Consider the following 17,424-nt stretch of genomic DNA (forward strand, 5'->3'; position numbering starts at 1 on the left):
CGGGTGTACTGTCACGTGACCGTGGATAGCTCGGGTGTTTCCGGAAACCTCCCAGAGACTTCGGGCGGGCGGTCACGTGGACCGCTCGGGTGTTTCCGGAACCCTCCCAGCAGCTTCGGGCGGGTGGTCACGTGGAGCGCTTCGGAAAGCCCCGAGCAACGACGCCGAGGGGAGCGGAGGAACGCCCTCCCGCGACCCGTCCGCCGTGGGGGGGGGGGTCAAAGAGGACCGGAAGTGTAGCGTCACTTCCCGAGAGTGACGGAGCGGCGGGTCAAGAGGCGGTAGCAAAATGGCTGCGCCGGCGGAGCGGGAGCTGACGGCGGAGCAGACCGAGAAGCTGCTGCAGTTCCAGGTGCCGCGGCCGCGCCGCTCTCGGGGCCCGGGCGGGGGAGGAGCAGGAAGGCCCCGCCCCCCAGGGTCTGTAGCGCCGGGATTGGCCGCTGGTTACCGGGGCAACGCGGCCCTGGGCTGGGGCCTTCCCCCCATGACTGGGCCGCGCTCCCCGCGCGCACGTGCCCGGCCCGGCCCGGCCCGGCCCACAGCGCCTCCTCTGCCGCCGCCGGCTGCCGCGTGGGGTTGGCCCGCTCGGAGCGCGGCCGGCAGCGACTCCGGCGCGGGCCGAGGCAGCGTCAGGCCGCCCTGCGCAATCCAGTCACGGGCCGGGAGGGGGAGGGGAGCGGAGCTCGGGAGTCGCGTCTAGCGCAGCCCCGCTCCACGCAGGACCGGCCCGGCCCGGCCAGGGCTTTGTCTACCCGCCGTTTCACCACCTCCGAGGGTGGAGACCGCACCACCGCTCTGGGGAGCCTGCTCCAGTGCTTCGCCCTCCTGGAGACTGTGCTGTCCTCATATCCACTCTCAACTTCCCTCGCTGCAGCTGGAGCCCATCGCTCCTTGTCCAGCATCTGCCCCACTGAGACCAGCCCAGCTCCATCCTCTTTGCAGCCCCCCGGCAGGGAGGTGAAGCTGCTATTCAGCCCCCCTCAGTCTTCCCTTCTGCAGACTCAGTCAGCCCATTTCCCTGAACCGCTCCTCACCAGTCCTGTCCCCAGCCCACAACCATTGTCAATGCCCTCCACTGGACTCTCTCCAACGTGTCCACATCCTTTCTGCAGCGGGGGCCCGCAGGTGGACACAGGACTGCAGGTAACCTAACCGGGGCGCAGCATAGGCAGCCCGCCCGAACCTGGTGCAGGTATGGCAGGGGACCCGTAGTAGCCACCGTCCCGTTTCCATGAAACGTTTACGGATTCGCAGAAGGTTAGGGCTGGAAGAGACCTCGTGAGATGACGCAGTCAGTACATGCTCAAGCGATCCCAGGGAAGGGCCCCCCCCGGCTACTGAGGAAGCTAAAACCCCCGTCGTCCGTGCCTGTCTGACCATGGGGTAAAATTTGCAACGTGATGCGTATCAGAAGACCAGAGACATCAAACGGGAACCCAGAGTGTCAAGAATACATGTATTAATATTGGAGCCAATCTTCTGTTGCAAATGAATCAAGAGATCAGAAATATATTTGTGCCCCGTTGTGTATTTTGCGACAGGAGATTGGCTCTGGTGTTTGTCTGTGTTCAGAAGATGAATGAAAAGCAAGAGCTGGCAACTTCCACGCAGGGCCTCAGATCTAAGGATGAGTGCGTCAGAGCGAGCGAGGGGTGAAGGTTGAGAACCACTGATCTAAATTAAGGGCTTTGAGTGGATCAAAAGACCTAACATTTCACCCAGTAACCCAAGCAGATAACTTGTGGTTGGTTGAGCTGTTTGTTAATCTCCGCTGTGCTCAGCGTGACAGCATGTAACTACTATGAATCGTGGTCCTTGGGCCTCCAGTCATGAGTTGAAGATCCCGGGTGATATATCAAGGTGATATTCCAGTTGTGATCAGACTACCGATGTTTTCAGTCTAATCCTCCTGAGTCTCCAGACGGGTTCAGCACATCTGCAGCTGCTGCTTGGCAGCGGGGTGACCGTCGAGGCGGTGCTGGGTTGGAGCCGTTGTTCAGACCCACGTTGCAGCAGTAAAGCTAAAGTGTGGGATGGGGCTTTGACAGACCAGGGTGTATTTCCCACTCTGACAGACCTCAAATGCCATTCAGTATTTATGGCCGTTCTGTATGCATACTGTTTTGCAGAGCCAGGAACATTTAAAGCAATGGAGCTAATGCTTCTAGACCTCAGAGATGGTCCTTCCTTCTACTGCACCCTTTCCTGTTTCTCAGTTACTCTGTCCCAACACATAGTGGTCAGTAGGTGTTTGAAGCTTAACTGCTGCTACTAATTATTTGCTTTTCTGTGTCACTAACTGCTGATGAACTTGATGCTTTACGCATCTTCATTACATTTCAAAATCCCCTTGTAGGCTAAGTAAATACAATTATGTGCATTTTATTTAGGGGAAACCCAGGAAAGGAGAGAGGGACTTACCTAAGGTCATGCAAGAAATGTGATCATTCTGATTGTAAGGTGTGTGTGGCAGAGGGTTTCTTTTACTTCAGATCATCCCATAGCAGCCACAGTGGAGTTCTGGTGCATGCTAGCGATTTCTGACTTTTGCTGCAACACAAAAAGGCAATAGTCATCATAAAACATGCATGTGTCAGGGTGGAGAATAAACCTCAACTGTTGCACACACAGTCCTGGACTTAACCCACAAGAAATCCTCCTCCTCATCCTCACTGTCAGCTTGAGTACAATGGAGGCAGTTTGCCCTGTGATGTGCACTATGGAAATAAGTAGACAGAGATGGTGGTCTCTCCAGAGAGAACACTGAATTTCTCTTGAAAGGTATTGGGCCCAGCTTGTGCAGTTCTCAGAGACCACAGGGATTTCTTCCTCTGAGCAGTTTTTCAGGCAGTTTTTAATTGGAAATTATTAACCTGCCATTAAGGCTGAAAGACTATCATGAGGACTGTGACAGATGGTGAGTAAACTGAACAAGAGGTAATTAAAGTGTTGCTGCTCAGTAATGAGCTGAAATATCTCAACTCTGGTTGTTTTCAGAATTCATAGATTTCATAGACATTAGGGCTGGAAGGGACCTTGGAAGATCATCAAGTCCAGCCCCTGCCCAAAGGGCAGGAAGTCAGCTGGGGTCATAGGATCCCAGCTGATTCCTATAGCTTCGGGTGGTTTGGGTTAACTGCATAGTTGTGTACTGCCCATTGTCTTGGCAGTGCTGTCTTGGAGTTGCCCTGCTCATAAACATTTGAATTCATAGTTCTTTTCAAGAACATTTTGCTTGAAGTGAATGATTCTTTCAACTTCACTTGTTTTTGTCAACGGCTGTGGTAGGCAACTCTCAGTCCTCTGGATCATGTACACAGAAGAGGTCTGGTCAGGTGTCCTTTAGTGTTAAATGATGCCCCCGTGCAGGGTAAACTACTTCCAAGTCACAAACAGTATTAGCGCTTGCTGCTCAAAAGGAAGTGTAGATGTTTCATGTGTAAGTGATTCAGCTGTTGGTTTGTGCAGAAACAAAGCTTTACTCTAGTCATGTGAATTCCATCCTGTTTGTCAATATTGCCTTCTAAATATGAAGCCAGTGTTAAAGGTTACTGTCGTTGTTACCTTGCTGAATCAGGACAGATAGCACCAGCTGCTCTTACCACTTTCACTGCTGCCCACAGGGCTGTGAAAATAGCAACAGTGGAACTGTCAGGATCACGTCTTTCCTTCTGCTGCCTTGGAGTGCAGAAAATGGACCAGAGCAGGGACCTGTGGACTAAGGGTATTAATGAGGGGGGGGAGGACTGAAAGGAAGTAGGGACAAAATACTGAGATCTTTCTGGGCAATGAATCCAGCTCTTCTCAATCCCAGCTTTAGTATCACTTACTTTGTGATCTTTATAAAGAGCCATGAATTCTTCCCAGACAGCTTGCACAATGCTGCAGAGGCTGCAGGAACTTCTCAAAGGAGAAGTCCCACAAACCTCACAGCACCCAGCTTCAGTGTTTGTGAACGTTGCCTGCAGAGCACTGGGAAGACGTAAAGGACAGCGAGTAGTTCTGTGTAGTGCTGTAGAGCTACAAGGCACTTCATGCACACGCGCATTCCCTACTCACGATGTAAACAGGACGAGGTGCAGGACAACAGTGAAGAGGAGTGAAGGGTGTGGGAGCTGGTGAGGGGAAGAGGAATTGCTTGATGGGAGTAGTACAGCAGGAGTTGAGTTTGGCATTTGAGGCCCTAAACAGCGTTCTCGTTGCAGCACAACAGAAGGAATGCGAGAGAGTGAGGGAGGGAGATTGAGGAGTGAGAAGTATCTAAGCACAATTTGAAGAGATGGAATTGGGATAATAAGCATGGGGGAGGGGGCAAGGGGAGAAATTAGTGTTTTGCAGCAGCAGTGACTGGGAGGAGAAAGTAAAGTTTTGCTTTCTGACAAGGCTGTGTCTTGGGACAGCTGTAGGGAAAAGCTACGTGTGAATTGGCTTGAGCAGTGCAGAGTGATGGGAGCTAGAAGGAACATGAAGCAGATATTGTAGGCTCTCACTGTACAGTGTCCATGATGGCATTTCTGGCTTGACTCTTGCAACTTATTTAAACTTCTGTGTGGCAATGTAATGCTACTGACCACTGGCTTTCTTCCACAGGCATGGGATAGCTTCATTTTCAGCGAAACAAGGAGAAGTTTGCACAAAAGAATATAGTCTCTACTAAAGGGAGCGAGAGGGAGGGATTAATTTGCTTGGAATCATGATTACTGAAAGTCAAGTAATGGAGCGCTAGGTGAAGACATCTTTCGCTTAAGGGGGTGGGAAATAGGGAAACTCAGTAGCAAACCCCTCTAATATGCCGGGTGCTGCTGCAAACCTCAGAATCTTTGGTATGCACGTTTATGACACGCAAAGAAGCTCTCGCCGAAAAAGATTTGGCAAAGGCTTTTGTGCTGCTAAAAGTCAGATGTTCTTCACCCTTGGAAACATAATTCTCTGGAATTTGGCAGTGGGCTGGGAATTAATAGCAGTGCCAGTTGTAGGCTGCATGGACACGCATCTTTTATGTAGTGTTTCAACGCAAGCCTGTCCAGGGAAGGAGAAGTTTCCAAACAGTCCAATGTACAAAACCTATACTTTTCATGCTTGCCCTCTTGAGCAAATATCAGCATCCTCTCTCCACTGCTTCGGAGTGAAGTGTCAGTATTTTAATTGACATCCTAAGGCTGAAAGGTACAAACTGGATGAACCTGCTTTGCAGTATAACAACAATCTCAATGTACCAAAGTCCAAGTGACGTATAGAGAGAGATGTTGAACTTCTCAGGTCCTTATGTTTTGTTGCATAGGGTTTCACTGTTCTTGGTCTTCTGGTGTTTGAAAGCCCCTTACCCAGTATGTCAGTTTTTGAGCTCCCATTCCACATGGAGGTGATCTTTTTGAGCCCCTCTGACAATACTGGTTTTCTGGGATTAGTTTCTTATCTCTATTTATCTAAAGATGGAGTAAGAAGTAAAACAACTGGTCTAAAAGGGCCCATCCTCTGACTTTAACGCGAGACACACTGCACATAGATATTCCGGTGATGGAAGCTGTAAAGGTATCTGAGGTAGGTAAGTAGGCACAAAAGAAGTAGTGATTTCCTCTTTACAGAGGAACATCACTGAGTGCTTAAAACCAAGGATGTTTAAAAATGTGCTTATCTTTTCTTGCATGTGGCTAGTAGAGCTTGCAGGAAAGCCCTTCAGGTGTGGACCATTGTACAGTCCACAGAAAAAAGCCCTGGACCGTAGGAGTGAAGTCCAAATTAAAGTGTCTTGCTTGCTTCAGGCTTCTTATGTGGCCTCTCTGCAAGAGTGAACTAGAGAGGGTTCCCAGAGCTTCAGAGAAATGGTATTAATGCTTTGCCAGTGAGATTTGTTTAAAAATGGCTTTTGACTGACAACTGAACTGTAGTCATACAGCTCCTAACTCTAGGGGAAGATATTTTTAACATCACTGAGCTGATTTCATGAGCACCTGAACGTGGCGGTGAGTGCTGCTTCGTAAGGGGATAGCAGACGTGGTCAGCATAGGAGGCCGCACCTATGCAGCCAGGTTTGGAGGACTGTTCCCAGCAGGCAGGTTTCCTGTGTGCAGCAGTGGTGGGAGGACTGATGCAGACAGTGTTTGGGTGTCTTTGGCGCTATGCTTTCTAATCTGTCTGGGGCAGCTGTCAAGGTAGGCCTCCTCAGTGCTGTTAAGATGCCCAGCCTGGCACTGCCCTGTGCCGTGCAGTCATCCTAGGTGACATAGGCAACAGTGCTGTAGGCTAATCTACACTGTTGGAAGCTGCCACTTTGGACAAGGCCCCAGCTTTACCCAGGAACACAACTGTCCTGCCAGAGGGATGGCCAGGGAACCATGTGGTGAAGCGCTGCTTGCCAAAGCCTTGCTTAACCAGCTTTGTAAGCCTCTACAGCTGCCCCAAGGATTCAGTGCTCACTGAGTGCGATAATGTTAGAAAATGACAGTGGTGTATAATTGCTTTCCAGCCTGAAACTGCAACTGCATTTGCATAATTCAGAAATGGAGAGAATGTTCCATCATGCAGCCTCGTTAACAGTGCCTAGTCGCGACTCTGATCTGTAGAGACAAAGGTGTGAATGTGTTTCTGCATCTTGTAAATGTGCAAACGCTGGCATTAAAAGAGGTGGTGATCAGGAGCTTTGCAACACATGCTGTAGGAAGTCTTAGCTTCTCCCTCCTAAAGCCCAGCTGCATGAATGGCTTGCTTGCCCAGGGTCAGTGTGCATGTTAGTGCCTGCCCAGGGTCATTGTTTGGGAAGGGCATCCAGAATGCACGCTTTCCTTACAGCTGCTTGTTGTGTACCTGTACGAGCTGACAGCCAAGGGTGCCCCTTGGGAGTCTGGCAAGGAAAATGTTGAGTGTAATTCAGTGACAGCAAATCTTGTAAAAGGGATCTTAAAACATACCTCGTGGTCGTGAAAGTTGCTGCAAAGCAGAGAGCATATTTCAGCAGCAAAGCAGGCCTAGTTTGACTTGAAGATGTACGAGCAAGAATGAAAACCAGCTGGAAATACCAGATTTACATGAAACACCACAGCTCAGGGCCCTGCTGCGGATGTACATCTGAATAAATCAGAGTGCATTATGACTGAAACTTCTCCTTCTTAATTGACCACAGTCTAAGTGGCAGAAGAGTTGAATTTCTGTACCTTTCTCTCTAACGCTGGGGAAAGGTCTGATCTCTGGCAAATAGCAGGGAGGGGTAGTGAGAGTGAAGCAGAAGAGTCTCTGGTCCAGTAGACAGGAGAGAAGAGGGAGAGAAGGCAATGTCATGGGGCTGGAAGGAGGAAGGAAGTGAAACAAATTGATCACAAGGTACAGAGCAGAGTCCTGACCTGGTCCCAGGACTAAATCTCCAGCAGGGATTTTGCTGTCCAGGTGAAGCCAGTAGGTGTAGGTAGAATCCAAAATGCTGAAATGAGGGGAGAAAATCAAGCACCTGGTACATGGACCATCCTCTTCCATGTGGAAACTGTAGCTCCAGCCTCCCAGTAGGTTCTCAGCTGAACAGCCAAACATCACGTTCCTAATGATCTTGGGAAACGAGGGGAGATCTCAAGGAAACCCAAGCAGGAATATCAAGAGCAGGCTAGTGTGGATGGTGTCTCCAGAGGCTGACCGAAAGGGTGGATGTTGCATTCCTGCTTTCTCCATCCCAATCCGGGCATGTGCCTCTCGCAGAATACCAGGGGCCCCTAATGCAGCAGGGAGCAGAGGTGCCCTGGCCTTGGCCAATCTCTTTAGGGCTCAAAACTGTTTTCAAGTGCCAAATAGGAAGGGAGTTTGAGAGAGCTTGTTGCCCTGAGTTCGCAGCCAGGACTCCGGCGGGAGGCACGGTGTTCGTTCTGTTTGGCTAAGAGACCCCTTCTGCTTGGGCGGCTTCCTCCACAACAAACAAGGTCCAGTTTAGCATCAGGACTGCAGCACCAAGCAGCCAGAATTCACAGGAGCTAGACATACCTGGTAGATAGAAGTGCAAAAGGTGGCCCCCGGGAGCCTGGATCCCCATGCACCCTGATGGGATCCCATAACCCAAGGGGAGGAGTGAGGAACATGGGCTTTTCACCAGTGTAATTCCCTGGCATCTGCCCTCTCTACCCTTGCCTAGGAGGCTAAATTATGAGGCCACCGGGGGTCTGGTGAACTTTTCTGGCCTCTGTGGTAGGAAAGAAATGTGTCTTCAGAAGCTGAAATATTGCGTCCCAAACTTGCCTTGCAAGGGATGACCTGGTTGATGTGACTTATACAAGGGGGAGGCAGACTGAACCCAGGGTGCCTTAGCTTAAACATGCTATATAGGTGGAGAGGTAGATCAGCCTCATCTGCCCACATCCAGGGGAAACTAGTGCTTTTGGAAATAGTCTTGCTCCCTGCTTACCAAATGGCAGGAGACTAAGTGAAGCAGAAGGTATCCTGCCTCCCTTTATCTCCATGTTACTGGTGTCATTACTGATGTCACTCATAACAAATGCAACTCTTCCTGAGTGACAGGGCTGCGAGCCTGGAGTTCAGTGCTTTACAGTAATGCAGTTAGATGCTGGAGCAGTGGGTTCAGTTTGAAAGCACGAGGTATTTTAGAAGAGTTTGTAGTGGTTGGTGGGGGGAATGAGGTGCGTTTCTGGCAAAGCGACAGGCATGGTGGCTTCAGCAAGACTTTTTGTCCCCATTCAGAAGTTATGCAGATTCAGCATGTCAGAACATCCAGTACAGTACTGCTGCGCTCTTGTGCAGAAGCCTCGATTAGCGGCAGCTTACTATGCGTTCCAAATCACTGTTGAATTAGTGCAGCGAACCCCTGGTGCTGAGGCCTGCGGGTGGTTTTGCGCAGGTACTCGGGCTCAGATTACTTTGTACTATGCTTAGGGCACTACCTCTGCCTATGTTGGCCTTGCTTTTTCACTATAACATCTACCATAGAACTGGAGAACAGTACAGCACCACTAATACCACTCATCTCTTCTTATTCTCTCTCCACTTCCAGTTGCAGTGAGTTGTGGATGAAGGAAAGGCCTTCCCTCACTGCCTGGAAAGGAGGAGCCGTAATGGCAGACATTTGAGGAGAATGGAAGAGAAGGCTCACAAGCAGTTTGTCAACAGGGCTAGATGCCGATAATCACTAAAATACCTTGCTGAGGCCCGAGGATCACTTAATGTTTGGAGAATATAAAGTCCCCTTGGGGTTAGGCACTCACTTCGCTCTCGCAGTATTTACAGCCATTGGCTGACTTTTATGTGCAGTAGCTTGCAAGTGTTTGTGTCTGAACTGAGAGTGGAAATTTTGGTTTAGGAAGAAGAAAAGTTCTACCTGTCACTTCTTTGTTTTTTCAGTCACAACCCATGTGCAAATGCTGCACTTTCTTTGCATTCACATTTTTTTTTCTCTCCTTCTGCAGGACTTGACTGGCATAGAGTCTATGGACCAATGTCGTCATACTCTGGAGCAACACAACTGGAATATAGAGGTACCAGCTAGAATTATCCTCCCAGCTGATTTTCTTTCCAGCTGCCTAGACACCTCTGTTTGAAGGCTCCCAAAGCAGAATTTCTTCTCTTGTATTTGCCTGAGCAGTGATCAAGGTTGCTATATTAAAAAAGAAGATGCATTTACATACTTTTGTATTGCGCTCCACATGAATAAGTTTCTTCGGCTATCATTAAGAACAACTTTGGCTGGTGTCTTAATTGCCCGTTCACAATTTCCAGTCATGTTGAGTTGCCCATTGTGCAAAGATGATAGCCCTTCATCTCTGAAAGCAGTTCTGTGCTCTTTTGGTCCCAAAGCATGAAGTGGAAAATGGATGCCAAATGGCTATTCGTGCCTCACTAAGGCCAGGACTCATGCTGGGCACAAACGGAGCATTCAGCCTAACTACATATGCTATTATTTGATTACCGCCAGTCAGAGGGAAGTCCATTTTTCTTTTTTAAGGCTTTCTGGAACTCTGTTCTCATTTCCCCCCTCCTCTTGCATGCAATACAAGCACCCTAATGTCTTCATCAATATAGTACCTTCCCACCTCAGAAAGGCTTCTGGTCAACATACACACGTCTCCACTGCTCTCTTTTTCAAAGCTTCTTGGCACATGGCTGTACCGTGAAACCTTCCATGTACAACTGCCTGCCCTGTGGCTGGATTGTTGTGGACCACACTACTCTGGGCACCTGAATAAAGCTGTCTTTCTTTAGACTGTAAACATATCACTTATTTAGCACAGCTCTTCAAAGGAACAGCACCAGGGATTGTAGGCTGGAAGCAGCAGTGCCCTCACTTATGTATTAAGTTGCAGCTGTCCAGTGCTCAGATGTTCAGAATGGGAAGGTTCAGAGTGTATTTCGCTAACCTTCATGCATGTTGCCACTTCTGATGGGTCCCTTTGCTGTTCTTTCCACCACAGGCAGCTGTACAGGACCGGCTGAATGAGCAAGAGGGTGTCCCGAGTGTCTTCAATCCACCTCCATCCCGACCGCTGCAGGTCAATACAGCTGACCACAGAATCTACAGCTACGTTGTTTCAAGGCCACAACCCAGGGCAAGTAATTTAATGATTGGGTTTTGTCTTTGCATAGATAAGTGATCCCTGTGGATAAGGAAAAGTACAGCAACAGGAAGGGAACTCTGTTTCCTTTGCTTACTGCTGTCTTGTTTATTTTCTCATGAAAATTGCACCCAATGCTGCTCTGGGCAGAGCTGTTCTTTCAACATCCCTGATTGCTTCAGGCGCTTTCCTTACCAGTGTGTTTTGCAATATAGGCAAACCATGTCAAGCCTATACAGGTCTTAGTCAGATCATAGCAAAACCCGTGCTTGGACTTCCCAGGTCATGTGGAATGAAAGATTGTTCCCTGCTTTCTTGCTGTTTGATGATTTTAAGTAACAGTCTGCCATAAGTATGCTGGTAAGATGCCAGTTTGATTACTACTTACTGCATTACAAATGGGGATTCTCATAGAATCCCTACAAGATCAGTCAAGGCTATGGTTCCCCTTTCACAGGTAGGGAAAGTTGATCTTTCCACCTCTGCCTTTTTTTTTTTTTTTTTTTTGGAAAGGTCTTGTCTGAGTGGCAGAAAGCATCAGGTTGGACTTTCCAAGTTAAGTGTCTGTCAGCAAACACTTAAAGTTGGCCTGACTTACCTGCCCCAGGTTGCAAGGCAAGTTGCCAGCTCCTGCTTCTTTGTTCAGAGCACTGGCAGCACACTTGCATGGACATTACAGCATGGCTGACGATGGGTAGAGGCACATTTCACCTGGCATGCATCTTCCAAGGGATGAGGTAAACACGTAACTCTCTTTGTAATTGCAGGGCTTGCTAGGATGGGGTTACTACTTGATAATGCTTCCATTCCGACTTACCTATTACACATTACTTGATATATTTAGGTAAGTTCTTTTCTTTCTTTCGTTTTTGTTCAAGTTTATGTATTAGTTGCAACAAGACAAACTAACTCTAGTGACTGTTCTTGTTATAGTCTGGAAATTCTCGTTCAGTGTGGTAAGATACCAGAATTTATATTAATGAGATACTTGCTCATTCTGATTTCTCTGTAGCATTGTGTAGTCTTTATGTCAGAACGCAGCATTCAGTAATGACCGAGTGTTGTATACCGACAAAGACAGGAATGCCTTCTTAATCTGCAAATGAAACAAACATGTAATGCTAACTCCAAATCAAGATGCTTTACAGTTCCTAAGTGTGACCCACCATCATCAGGCCACTGATGGGTAGGTACTGAGTTAATGCCCACAGCATCCACCCCTCATCACTGAGGCTGCATGGTGCTAGGTACTGTACCAGCACGTAGAACAACAGTCCCTGGCTTGGTGTTATGGTCTCTAAGGAGACTAGAGAGAGAGAGTGAAAAACCGACCAGCAAGAGAAGTCACAGTGTGAGAGTTTTATGTACAGGAGACGTTTGTACAGACTCTTCAGGTGCCTGTTTCTACCCTCTCCTGGAGCCCTGTCACTTCTCTGTCCTCACTGTCTCAAAAGGTCCTTCTTCTTTCAGCCCACCCCATGGGATAGCCAGCAGGAGGTTGGGGCAGGGTGCAGGCAAGATGGCAACAGTCGTGAGTGTCCCACCATCCTGCTTGCTGGATTCTGGCTCCTGTCTCCTCTGGTAGCTTCCTCTTGCCTTTGGGAAAGGGCTTAAGTACATTTCTAAACCAAATGTGCCATGGTGAACACTCTCCCACACGCTTGCATCTGTGCCAACAAAGCTGCCCGGAGGTTGAGACCCACTGATTTTTGGAGATCTTGCTGGCTGTAAGCATAAACCACGTGGGTCTTTCAGAAAGTCCAAGAGCTGAATTCCTTTGCTTCTCTCCTAGGTTTGCTTTGCGTTTTATACGCCCTGATCCTCGCAGTCGGGTCACAGACCCAGTGGGTGACATTATTTCCTTTATTCATATGTTTGAGGAAAAGTATGGGAGGATACACCCCGTCTTCTACCAGGGAACATACAGCCAGGTCAGTGCCATGTAGCACAGGGAGGGTATGGGTGGCATGTTGCCGGTGCTGCCTGGCCTCAGGCCCTAACATGGAATGGCAAAAGTCACCTTCTGTTTAGAAACCCACTATAAATGTTCAGGCAACAGCATCGCCAAGACCTAGTCTGTGAGCATGGTCAAAAAGAGTTTACCCCACAATGCATTTGCCATGGTGACATGCCAGGCCTTTAAGAATGGGAAGGACAAGCTGCTCTGACTGTTCTTGGCTGCCAGTGTGGCTCTGAAGCCAGCCGTTCTTCATGGCTCCACTTGTGCTGATTTTATAAATGACAGCAAGGAGCTTCGAGGAGAGTGCAGGCCCTGGGAGCGCCAGCCAGACGCAGCAGGCTCTTCACTTAACTCTGCTGCCCTAGTCCAGGAGGCTCCCATCCCATCCCACGCGCATCCTGATGGCCATAGTAACAGCCACCTCCCTCTGCCCTCCCCCAGGCGCTGAACGACGCCAAACGGGAGCTGCGCTTCCTACTGGTGTACCTGCACGGTGACGACCACCAGGACACGGATGAGTTCTGCCGGTAGGTGAGAGCGCGGGGCGCCAGCCAGCCCATCAATCACTCAGGGCCAATGAGTCATGCTGCCTTCCTTCTCGCCCCCAGCAACACCCTGTGCGTATCTGAGGTGATCACCCTCATCAACACCAGGATGCTGTTCTGGTCCTGCTCCACAAACAAGCCGGAGGGGTACCGAGGTGAGCGGGGAAGCAGGCGCCCAAGGCAGGGGCAACTGGTGCTGGTCCCCCTCATTTCTCTGTCCTCCTTCTCCCTCCATGCCCTGTAATGGGGTTGTCCCTTTTGTAGGCCGCAGGCAGGCTCTGCAGCATGGCACAGCTAGATGCCTGCAGTCTTATCTCTGCGGCATCAACAGCCATAGAGGCTCTGCCGTGCACAGGGGAGTGGTAGCCCAGAAAGCTGCCCAGCCCAGACCCTCGGAGGCAATGTTTACTGTGCCCTGTGACCTTTCTGGATCACCCATGCTGGCAGCAATTTCTGCACTTGTCTCCCAGTGTCCCAGGCTCTGCGAGAGAACACATACCCCTTCCTGGCTGTGATCATGCTGAAAGATCGCAGAATGACTGTGGTGGGACGGCTGGAAGGCCTCATCCAGCCAGATGACCTCGTTAATCAGTTGACGTTCATCATGGATGCCAACCAGACGTACCTGGTGTCCGAGCGCCTGGAGAGGTATGAGGCTGGGAGCCCGGAAGGACTCAGGAGGGCTTCAGGGGTACTTGGTGCCAACTTGCTGTGATCTGCAGTTAGAGGTCTCTCACCGTCACAAGGAAATGCTGCTCAGTGCTCCCTAGGCCTAATCTCCTTGGGAGCGGGCAGCATTTGGCCCCCAAAAGAACCTTTGGAGCCTTCCACGTGCACACACACTCGTGCTCCTGCCTGGGGCTGCTCCACTGAGGCTCCTCTGCCCTGCCGGGATCTGGGAGGCTGCCGGCTCTGACACCACTGCCTGGTGTTTGCAGGGAGGAGAGGAACCAGACGCAGGTCCTGAGGCAGCAGCAGGATGAGGCGTACCTGGCTTCCCTGCGCGCAGATCAGGAGAAGGAACGCAAGAAAAAGGAGGAGCGGGAGAGGAAGAAAAAGAAGGAAGAGGAGGTGCAGCAGCAGAAGCTGGCCGAGGAGAGACGGCGACAGGTGAGGGAGGGGCCCTGCAGGGCTGCAGCCCCCCTCGTCTTGCTCACGTTCCACTTGGGCATTTCCCCGTCCTGGTCAGTGCCCCATGCTGAGCCCACAGTGCTTTTCCTGCTGCGCTTCGAGTTCTTTGGCCTGTTGGGCCCACCTGCCTTCTCTTGAGCCTCTGGGGGGAGGCCGGCTGGCACATGCCGTCTCCCATGCTGGTACCCAGGCCAGCTCCGTGAGCCTGTCACTCCCCTCTCCCACCGTGCTTTGCAGACGCTGAAGGAAGAGAAGGAGCGGAGGTCGGAATGCCTTCCCCCGGAGCCGCACCCTGATGACCCAGAGAGTGTCAAGATCATCTTCAAACTGCCCAACGACTCCCGAGTAGAGAGGCGATTCCACTTCACGCAGTCGCTAACGGTCAGGATCTGCCCCCTGCTGTTCCCACCTGCTAACGCAGCCTGCAGTCTTCCACCCTCAATCTGGCGGCAGCTGGGTGGGTGGCCCAGCAGGTGCCGGCACAAGGCCACCCTTGCTGGGCCCTCCGGAGGCTGAGGGGTTACGCCCAGGCTGGAATAGGGCTCGGTTGCAGTGTGGTGGAGGGCTGCCGCACAGGGTCGCACATCCTCAGTGTGTGGGGAGTGCAGGGGCCTGGACTTGCAGGTGGGATCTCCAGGTCCTTCTGAATCCAGCCCTGGGAAAACGTCTTTGTCCCAGGGCCCGTGTCCCTGGCTGTACACAAGTGCTGGGTGGCCTGCGACTAGCCTGAGTCCGTGAGCAGAACCAACTTCTGTGCTTTCCGCTCCCTAGGTGATCCATGATTTCCTGTTCTCCCTGAAGGAGAGCCCGGAGAAGTTCCAGATCGAGGCCAATTTCCCACGCCGCGTGCTGCCCTGCCTCCCCACAGAGGAGTGGCCCAACCCACCCACGCTGCAGGAGGCCGGGCTCAGCCACACAGAGGTGCTCTTCGTGCAGGACCTCACGGACGATTGATGCGGCCCTGCCGCACGACCCGAGGACCCCAGACGATGATTACAACACGATATTTTTTTTAATGACTGCTGCGTACAGATGAGGGATCAGAGGCTACGTCGCCGGCGCCAGCCATGCTGCGAGCCTGTCCTGGTGCCGGGCAGCGCCTGCGAGCTCCCGCACCGTCACTCCTGACACCGTGGGCAGAGGGAGGGAGACAGCGCTGCCCTCTCCGGGGGGCAAAACCGGCAGCTCCCGGTAAATCTCGCTTTGATCGGAAACCCTTGGCCCCCCGCCCCTGCCGCCCGGGGAGGATTTGGGACTCGGCTGCTATGGGCGGCCCGTGTGGCAGGCAGGGGCTCCTGCCCATGCCGGGGGTGGGGCCAGACAGACAGACTCTCCTCCGCTTCCCCTGTGTATAGACACCTTTCTTTTAATCTCTCTCGCTTTGTAATGACCAAAGGAGCCCGGGGTTGACAATAGTATTAATTTTTGATAAGAGCTGGTTGAAGTTCCTGCCCCGTGGGTGCCGGCCCGGGGCTCTTAGCCTGCATAGTGTAATAAACTCTGCCTCTAGCGTGCCTGTGCTCGTGCTTCACGTGTTCCTGCCTCCCTGTCTCCACACAGGCCAAGGCCAGGCCTGCTGGCAAGGGGCCAGGGCTCTGCCGCAGCTGCCAGTGCTCACTTGGAGGCTAACCTATGTTTCTCCAGTGCGGGCTGTGGGTCTGGATGCCTCTTTTCCAGGCCTCTCAGCTGCCTCAGCCACTCGCCCCAAACCAGCTGATGCTGGGGGAGGATTGGCTGTGGGGTGTGCAGCAGGACTGTGCCCAGGTAGGGGTGGCTGAGCAGGCAGATGTGGCCACCTTGGCCCAGCTCCCTCCAGCCTGGTTCTTTTGCTGCTGTCCCCTCTGAACCCAACACTGGCCTCTCAACTGGTGGTGCAGGGGCATTGCTGCCAGTGGGAGGGCCAAGCCTAGCTGCTCTGAATAGGCTCTGCTTTCTCAGGAGGGGGAGACCTCAAAGAGTGGTGAGGAACATGCGATTATTGTCCCTTTGGGGTCCCCTGGACTCTATCCTCTTGTCTCTCCCATTCGCTGTGTGCCTGGGGCTGCTGGGCAAGAGGGTGCAGAGCTGTGGAGTTCACTACCAGCAGCATGTGCTGGCCCTAGCTCTGCTGCTACCTCTGACCCTGGCCCCATTGGTTTGGTCCTTCCCCAGCTGCAGCTGGGGCTGGGCTGTGGGGGAACCAGTTGCAGAGGAATCCAGACAGACTGAAGCTGGGGGCAGGCAGACTGCGATCTGCTGGGGCCAGGAACGCCTCTCACTGATAGGGTTCAGCCTCGTTGCTCAGGGTCACAGTCTGCGATAACTCATGGATCCTCTGCTACACCTGGATCTCCACCCAGGGAGAAGGCTGTGACTCTGGTCCCCATCACCTGTGTCTTTGCAGCAGTCCAGCCTGGAGGTGACTGTGCCCCACATGGAGCGCTGCCCTTGTGAACCGGCTGGTGCAGAACACAGCACCCAGCTTTTGCTGGGGGTGGGTCATTTGGAGCGCAGAGCTGCAGTCCTTCGGTATCTGTGTGGGCGCCCGGGAGCCTCCTCGGTGCTGGTTCTGACAGCACCCTGGGTCCTACCTATCTGCACCCAGCACAAGCACTAAGGGCAGCTGAGAGCAACCTCCTGCCCGTGCCATCAGTACAGTCTGCTGGGGGAGAAATGATCCCCACCCGAGGCAGGGCAAGACCTGGCCACGAGGTGGTTCCAGTGGGGCTCTGTACTGGTGTTTCATTTACTCTGGTGCCCTTGTCAGTTGTTCCCATTGTTAAACACCGCCCTGAGCCCTCGCTGCGGACAGCAGCACATAGATGGCACAAAGAGCCAGACCTGGTGCTAACACACAAGGCCCAGGGTTAATGTTGGTGAGAGTCAGACCCAGAGAAGCCTGAGCCCAAGCCGTGGTGTTTTGGGCTGGTCCCTGCTTGGCCAGGGCCTGGAGCTGCAGCAGGAGCTACTTCCTGCTGCCCAGGGAGCGGAGCTGCCCCAGCACCAGGCTGAGAGGAGGGGATCTCCCTTGCCAGGTAAGCAAAACCACCTCGGCTGAAGACCACCCCATGGCATTTCTGCTGCAAGGAGCAGGGGAGCCACCCAGCCCCTCGCCCCAGCTGGACTGGAGGCAGGGCATGGCTCTGCATCCCCCTGCCTCTACCAAGCCCAGGCTGCGGCACTTCTCCCAGCACACCGCGGGTTGGGTGGGGGCAGTTATCCCTACCTCCCCCCCAGCAACACGCTCCCCGCTGCTGGGCCACTACTCACC

At 52.1% G+C, this 17,424-nt stretch overlaps 1 protein-coding gene across 1 annotated transcript; it reads left to right on the top strand.

The window, feature by feature from the left end:
* Positions 1 to 195: 195 nt before the first annotated feature.
* FAF2 (Fas associated factor family member 2) lies at positions 196 to 15,688 on the top strand. Its single transcript, XM_006274564.4, has 11 exons — positions 196 to 352; positions 9,396 to 9,464; positions 10,398 to 10,532; positions 11,306 to 11,382; positions 12,331 to 12,469; positions 12,940 to 13,025; positions 13,107 to 13,198; positions 13,514 to 13,691; positions 13,982 to 14,153; positions 14,412 to 14,555; positions 14,946 to 15,688. The coding sequence occupies exons 1-11, from the start codon at positions 290 to 292 to the stop codon at positions 15,126 to 15,128; spliced, it is 1,338 nt and encodes a 445-aa protein (XP_006274626.1). The 5' UTR covers positions 196 to 289; the 3' UTR covers positions 15,129 to 15,688.
* Positions 15,689 to 17,424: the final 1,736 nt, after the last annotated feature.

The sequence above is a fragment of the Alligator mississippiensis genome, chromosome 9 (assembly GCF_030867095.1).
Source record: "Alligator mississippiensis isolate rAllMis1 chromosome 9, rAllMis1, whole genome shotgun sequence".
Classification (NCBI taxonomy): domain Eukaryota; kingdom Metazoa; phylum Chordata; order Crocodylia; family Alligatoridae; genus Alligator; species Alligator mississippiensis.

Coding starts and splice junctions, on each gene's coding strand:
- FAF2 (XM_006274564.4), top strand. CDS start 290: ATGGCTGCGCCGGCGGAGCGGGAGCTGACGGCGGAGCAGACCGAGAAG. Junction 12,470..12,939: donor ACCAGGGAACATACAGCCAG/GTCAGTGCCATG, acceptor GCCCTCCCCCAG/GCGCTGAACGACGCCAAACG. Junction 13,199..13,513: donor CAAGCCGGAGGGGTACCGAG/GTGAGCGGGGAA, acceptor CTTGTCTCCCAG/TGTCCCAGGCTCTGCGAGAG.